The following is an 8,217-nucleotide window of genomic DNA, read 5'->3' on the forward strand; positions in this document are numbered from 1 at the left end:
AATTGTGAGATTTGGATGAACTCATGAATCTGTTGCATGATCTCTTTAAACTATAGTTTCCAAAGTCAGACATCACTTGTTATGATTTTCAAGGCTGTAGAGTTTAGTAGAGACGCTATGACATGTTCCTACCAATATCAGCCACTGCTAAATTATCTCTAGCAATCATTTTGATCAAACAATGAAATGTCATTTGTCTGTCGTTATATTCCCATCAAGCGCCTGTTTGCGCTCTCTGCGCAGACGTCGCGCCGCGCTGACGTTCACGCACGCACTCACGCACCGTGACGTCATCACTGCACGTCCTGCCGCATCGGTTTAATCTGATGTTATGATGGATAAACACTACAAATCATCACTGCATCTTTAATTTATTACACAAACAGCGTTATGGCGGAGGCAGAGGGTGAGATTCAGCACACACGAGTGTGTTCGTTTGATCACAATCATCGTGCACCTGCTCTATATGTTATCATGGGTTCATTCCTTAATGTCTTGAATGTGTTTCGGTTTATTTCCACATGTGTGTTTTATCATGTTTGTGCAGCACAGACAGACAGAAGTACAGGTGTGAAATCTGATCTGAGTGATGCTTCTGTAAGGCCTCTGCGTGCGTCCGTTTCTATTGTGTGTTTTTCTTATATTATTGTGATGAATAAATACAGCTAAACACCTAATACATTATATATTACAATTAAAAAATGCTGAAACGGACTATGGTACTACTATGTTTTTGAACATGTAACATTGTATCGTTCAGTATATTTATTTTATAATATATTTATTACATACATATACAGTATACTGTATATAGATAGATTTACATTTTGTTTAAAAGTAATTTCAAGCATGTAAGTTGAAGTGTTTATTTTAAATGATTTTAAAGAGGGTGACAGCACACACGAGTGTGTTCGTTTGATCACAATCATCGTGCACCTGCTCTATATGTTATTATGGGTTCATTCCTTAATGTCTTTCGGTTTATTTCCACATGTGTGTTTTATCATGTTTGTGCAGCACAGACAGACAGAAGTACAGGTGTGAAATCTGATCTGAGTGATGCTTCTGTAAGGCCTCTGCGTGCGTCCGTTTCTATTGTGTGTTTTTCTTATATTATTGTGATGAATAAATACAGCTAAACACCTAATACATTATATATTACAATTAAAAAATGCTGAAACGGACTATGGTACTACTATGTTTTTGAACATGTAACATTGTATCGTTCAGTATATTTATTTTATAATATATTTATTACATACATATACAGTATACTGTATATAGATAGATTTACATTTTGTTTAAAAGTAATTTCAAGCATGTAAGTTGAAGTGTTTATTTTAAATGATTTTAAGCTGTATAGAAAATGTGTGACTGTCAGCGTGTGACAGTAAATCTTGCAATACTACAGTATTTGATAAGAATATGGATTTCAGCAGCTGCATGATATTGCAATATACTCTGATATTCATTGTGTTGCACACTGACAGACATGTTATTATTTTTACAGCTTAAATTAACGCTTTTGCTTACATGCTTGAAATTAGTTAAACATGTAAAAATGAATAAATTGAAAAAATATTAAAAAGAAGTTGTTTTTATTGTGTATGATTATATTTTGAATTTTTATTTTAAATGTATTTTTTAATGGATATTAAAGTGCATAGTGATGGAAAAGGTGACGATATTACAATACTGTATACTGTAATAATCACTGTGTTGCACTCGGGCAGTTATGTGTTATTTTTATTTATTTATTTATTTATTTATTTTTACAGCTTAAAAAATATTTAATGAATACTTCTGCTTCAAGCTTGAGATTAGGTTTAAATAATTAAAAAAAAAAAGTATTCCTACTGTATATGAATGTTTTCTCATATTTTCAGTTTTTATTTAGATGTATTTTTTTTAATGGACGTTGAAGCCAAAGCATCATCAAAGTTTTAGCATACATGTTCCTCCTTTAATAGTGTTCAAAAGCATCCCAGGATGCACCTCATGAAGCTGGATGAGAGAATGCATGTTTGGCAACGTATTTAATGACAATCCGTTTATTCTCCTCAGGCATCAGCAGTGCCACTCCTACAGAGGAGATGAACGACGCTGGGAACCTGATGGACTTCTTGGACGAGCCGTTCCCAGACGTTGGCACTTACGAGGACTTTCACACCATCGACTGGCTGAGAGAGAAATCCAGAGACACGGACAGACACCGGAAGGTGAACCGGACCGCCTGACACTGATATGGTGCATTTTAATTATTAGTACACTGGTTTATTTTGTGTGTATTTGCAGATCACCAGTAAGAGTAAAGAGTCCATCTGGGAGTTCATTAAGAGTTTGCTGGACGCCTGGTCAGGATGGCTGGTGATGCTGCTGATTGGTCTGCTGTCAGGTGCTGAGACACGCCCACTCATGACATCACTGACCAGAGACACGCCCACTCATCACATCACTAGGTGTGTTCGACTTCATGCGGCGCTGCGCAGACCTATCGGCGGCTGACTTGAAGCAGTGCATCCCGGATAGAAAATCCCGGCGCCGACGTCACTGTGACGTATAGCATCAAAGTACCGGCGAGAACGTTTCGAGAGCAGACTCAGCCGGCGCGGCTTCTCCAGAGCGCTGATGACGACACAGCTGTTTCACGATTGGCCGAATTCACCACATGATAACGATGACGTGTGTTTCGGGTTTATTCTGACACTTTCAGTTCCACTAATGCTCATAAATCTGTGTTTTTATAACAGTAAAAGCTCTTTTTCTGTAGTCGCAATGTTATATTGAGTCACGTTTATCAAAAAACACTGATAAAAGTGTATGTAGACCCACTTTATTGGTATTTAAATAGTATATGTTAAACTTTATTCTTGAACAGATGGCGCTGTATTAAGCAGTATATGAAAAGTGTTTCTATTGTTTCATGAAAACGTTTCTGAAACGTCTGTGTATTTGACAAATATTGCATTTAATTCACTTCATCTGTGATAGAATATGCAAACACCGCACGAGCGTCACTACCGGGAGCAGAAAGTGTCTGGCTTGACGTTTCCACCCCCGACTGCAAGCGGCAACTCTCGCCGATCGGTCTGCGCAGCGACGCATGAAGTCGAACACACCTAATGACACAGAGACACGCCCATTCATTATCCACACTGACCAGAGACACGTCCACTCATCACATCACTGACCAGAGACATGCCCACTCATCACATCACTGACACAGAGACACGCTCACTCATCACATCACTGACACAGAGACACGTCCACTCATCACATCACTGACACAGAGACACGCCCACTCATCACCTCACTGACCAGAGACACGTCTACTCATCACATCACTGACACAGAGACATGCCCACTCATCACATCACTGACACAGAGACATGCCCACTCATCACATCACTGACACAGAGACATGCCCACTCATCACATCACTGACACAGAGACACGCCCACTCATCACATCACTGACAGAGACACGCCCACTCTTCACATCACTGACCAGAGACACGCTCACTCATCACATCACTGACACAGAGACACGTCCACTCATCACATCACTGACCAGAGACACGTCCACTCATCACATCACTGACCAGAGACACGTCCACTCATCACATCACTGACCAGAGACACGTCCACTCATCACATCACTGACCAGAGACACGTCCACTCATCACATCACTGACCAGAGACACGTCCACTCATCACATCACTGACCAGAGACACGTCCACTCATCACATCACTGACCAGAGACACGTCCACTCATCACATCACTGACCAGAGACACGTCCACTCATCACATCACTGACCAGAGACACGTCCACTCATCACATCACTGACCAGAGACACGTCCACTCATCACATCACTGACCAGAGACACGTCCACTCATCACATCACTGACCAGAGACACGTCCACTCATCACATCACTGACCAGAGACACGTCCACTCATCACATCACTGACCAGAGACACGTCCACTCATCACATCACTGACCAGAGACACGTCCACTCATCACATCACTGACCAGAGACACGTCCACTCATCACATCACTGACCAGAGACACGTCCACTCATCACATCACTGACCAGAGACACGTCCACTCATCACATCACTGACCAGAGACACGTCCACTCATCACATCACTGACCAGAGACACGTCCACTCATCACATCACTGACCAGAGACACGTCCACTCATCACATCACTGACCAGAGACACGTCCACTCATCACATCACTGACCAGAGACACGTCCACTCATCACATCACTGACCAGAGACACGTCCACTCATCACATCACTGACCAGAGACACGTCCACTCATCACATCACTGACCAGAGACACGTCCACTCATCACATCACTGACCAGAGACACGTCCACTCATCACATCACTGACCAGAGACACGTCCACTCATCACATCACTGACCAGAGACACGTCCACTCATCACATCACTGACCAGAGACACGTCCACTCATCACATCACTGACCAGAGACACGTCCACTCATCACATCACTGACCAGAGACACGTCCACTCATCACATCACTGACCAGAGACACGTCCACTCATCACATCACTGACCAGAGACACGTCCACTCATCACATCACTGACCAGAGACACGTCCACTCATCACATCACTGACCAGAGACACGTCCACTCATCACATCACTGACCAGAGACACGTCCACTCATCACATCACTGACCAGAGACACGTCCACTCATCACATCACTGACCAGAGACACGTCCACTCATCACATCACTGACCAGAGACACGTCCACTCATCACATCACTGACCAGAGACACGTCCACTCATCACATCACTGACCAGAGACACGTCCACTCATCACATCACTGACCAGAGACACGTCCACTCATCACATCACTGACCAGAGACACGTCCACTCATCACATCACTGACCAGAGACACGTCCACTCATCACATCACTGACCAGAGACACGTCCACTCATCACATCACTGACCAGAGACACGTCCACTCATCACATCACTGACCAGAGACACGTCCACTCATCACATCACTGACCAGAGACACGTCCACTCATCACATCACTGACCAGAGACACGTCCACTCATCACATCACTGACCAGAGACACGTCCACTCATCACATCACTGACCAGAGACACGTCCACTCATCACATCACTGACACAGAGACACGTCCACTCATCACATCACTGACACAGACACGCCCACTCATGACCTCACTGACCAGAGACACGTTCACTCATCACATCACTGACACAGAGACATGCCCACTCATCACATCACTGACCAGAGACACGCCCACTCATCACATCACTGACCAGAGACACGCCCACTCATCACATCACTGACCAGAGACACGCCCACTCATCACATCACTGACCAGAGACACGCCCACTCATCACATCACTGACCAGAGACACGCCCACTCATCACATCACTGACCAGAGACACGCCCACTCATCACATCACTGACCAGAGACACGCCCACTCATCACATCACTGACCAGAGACACGCCCACTCATCACATCACTGACCAGAGACACGCCCACTCATCACATCACTGACCAGAGACACGCCCACTCATCACATCACTGACCAGAGACACGCCCACTCATAAAATCACTGACAAAGAGAAACACCCACTCATGACCTCACTGACACAGACACGCCCACTCATCACATCACTGACCAGAGACACACCCACTCATGACCTCACTGACACAGAGAAACACCCACTCATCACATCACTGACACAGAGACACGCCCACTCATCACATCACTGACCAGAGACACGCCCACTCCTCAAATCACTGACTAGACACACCCACTCATTACCTCACTGACACAGAGACATGCCCACTCATCACATCACTGATCAGAGACACGTCCACTCATTACCTCACTGACCAGAGACACACCCACTCATCAAATCACTGACCAGAGACACGCCCACTCATCACATCACTGACCAGAGACGCGCCCACTCATGACACCACTGACCAGAGACACGCCCACTCATGACCTCACTGACCAGAGACACGCCCACTCATGACCTTACTGACCAGAGACACACCCACTCATCAAATCACTGACCAGACTCACCCACTCATCATGACCTTACTGACAGAGACACACCCACTCATGACACCACTAACCAGAAACATGCCCACTCATCACATCACTGACCAGAGACACGCCCACTCATGACCTCACTGACACAGAGACATGCCCACTCATGCCCTCACTGACCAGAGACACTCCCACTCATGACCTCATTGACCAGAGACACGCCCACTCATCACACCACTGACCCAAACTCTTTCAGCATGTAACGTCTCTCTGGTCTCACACAGGCACGCTGGCCGGAGTGATCGATCTGGCTGTTGATTGGATGACAGATTTGAAGGAAGGCGTGTGTCTGTCTGCGCTCTGGTACAGTCATGAGCAGTGCTGCTGGACGTCCAATGAGACCACCTTCGCTGACAGAGACAAATGTCCTCAGTGGCAGAAATGGGCCGAACTGATGACGGGATACACGGAGGTACAGCAGAATGATTATCAAGTTAAAACTCATTTTTATGCAGTGCTTTTTTGGGTTTGTCTTAGGGCTGCACGGAATAAAACCAAAAATGCAGTATGGCTTAGTGCAATTATCAAATCACAAAAGCTGCAATTTAAATAATTTAATAGAATAAATAAATATATTTCCACCAAAATAAAGTTGCACTGTAGTATAAAATTATTATTATTATTATTTTGTAATATTATTTTTCTTCAATACTATATTTTTTATTTTATAGTGAAATTACAATTTTAATATTTCTTATTTTCTTTCATATTTTTATTTAGAAGTAGTAGCAGTTGTAATAATAATAATAATAATTATTACGATTATTATTTTTATTATAATCATTGATATATAATGATCATTCTTATTATATAATCACTATTATTGTCACATTGATATATAATCAATTGATATATTTTTTTAAATAGCATTTTAAATTGCAGTCACAATTTTTATCAGAAAAATGCATTTAAAAACACTAGATTTTCTATTTTACAGTGAAATATTACAACTGTAATATTTCTTATTTTTTTATATTTTTATTTTATACTACTACTCATAAAATAATAATAATAGTAATTAGTATCATAGTCATATTGATCTATAATCACAAAAAGCTGGAATTTTTAAAATCGCAATAAGTTTTATCAGAAAAATAAAATCAATCTAAATAATTAAATCTCTTTCTTTAAAATCTAATCTATTTCTTATTTTGTTTAATATTTTTTATTTAGTAATAATAATAATAATTATACATATAATCACAAAAAATTGTGCAACCTTACAAACCAGCACAGCAAACCTGGAATTTTTTATTATTTTTTTATTTCCCCTCATATCGTGCAGCCCTAGTTAGTGGCCCTCTTCACACTCTGACGTCTGTGTGATTCTGTCATCAGGGCGCAGGCGTGTACTTGCTGAACTACTTCCTGTACGTGCTGTGGGCGCTCTTCTTCTCCTTCCTGGCCGTGTCTCTGGTGCGAGTGTTCGCTCCGTACGCCTGCGGATCAGGAATACCAGAGGTGCAGATGCAAAGCTAAGAGAACTTTCTGCAGTGGAGCTGTTAAATAAGTGAGTGTGTGTGTGTCGTTCCAGATAAAGACGATCCTGAGCGGCTTCATCATCCGCGGGTATCTGGGCAAGTGGACGCTGCTCATAAAGACGGTGACGCTGGTGCTGGCCGTGTCGTCTGGCCTCAGTCTGGGGAAGGAAGGGCCTCTCGTGCACGTCGCCTGCTGCTGCGGAAACCTGTTCTGCAGCCTCTTCTCCAAATACAGCAAGAACGAGGGCAAACGCAGAGAGGTGCGCACATCTGCATGCTGGAGGAGACGTGACTGATGTAAGACAGAAGTCAAAGGAAAATGCTGAAATCCTCTCCTGCATTCGTTTGTTTCAGGTTTTGTCGGCAGCTGCGGCCGCAGGAGTGTCTGTTGCGTTCGGAGCTCCAATCGGAGGAGTTCTGTTCAGTCTGGAGGAGGTGCAAACACACACACACACACACACACAGAAACTCACACACAGACACTCACTCACACACACACACACACACACACACACACAGAAACTCACTCACACATACACACACACACACAGACACACACACACACTCACACATACACACACACACA

The 8,217-nt window shown here is 43.3% G+C and overlaps 1 protein-coding gene across 1 annotated transcript in view; it reads left to right on the forward strand.

Annotated features, from left to right (window-relative positions):
• The first annotated feature begins 270 nt into the window (after positions 1-270).
• LOC107740070 (H(+)/Cl(-) exchange transporter 4-like) overlaps positions 271-8,217 on the forward strand; it is a 12,033-nt gene continuing 4,086 nt past the window's right edge. Inside the window, exons 1-7 of the mRNA XM_016552350.1 lie at positions 271-406; positions 2,065-2,219; positions 2,296-2,395; positions 6,375-6,562; positions 7,489-7,611; positions 7,685-7,891; positions 7,986-8,066. Coding sequence (XP_016407836.1) covers positions 391-406; positions 2,065-2,219; positions 2,296-2,395; positions 6,375-6,562; positions 7,489-7,611; positions 7,685-7,891; positions 7,986-8,066 — 870 coding nt within the window. The 5' untranslated portion in view covers positions 271-390. The remainder of the gene's footprint in view (positions 407-2,064; positions 2,220-2,295; positions 2,396-6,374; positions 6,563-7,488; positions 7,612-7,684; positions 7,892-7,985; positions 8,067-8,217) is intronic.

This window comes from Sinocyclocheilus rhinocerous, unplaced genomic scaffold, assembly GCF_001515625.1.
Source record: "Sinocyclocheilus rhinocerous isolate Xijiao unplaced genomic scaffold, SAMN03320098_v1.1 scaffold1186, whole genome shotgun sequence".
NCBI lineage: Eukaryota > Metazoa > Chordata > Actinopteri > Cypriniformes > Cyprinidae > Sinocyclocheilus > Sinocyclocheilus rhinocerous.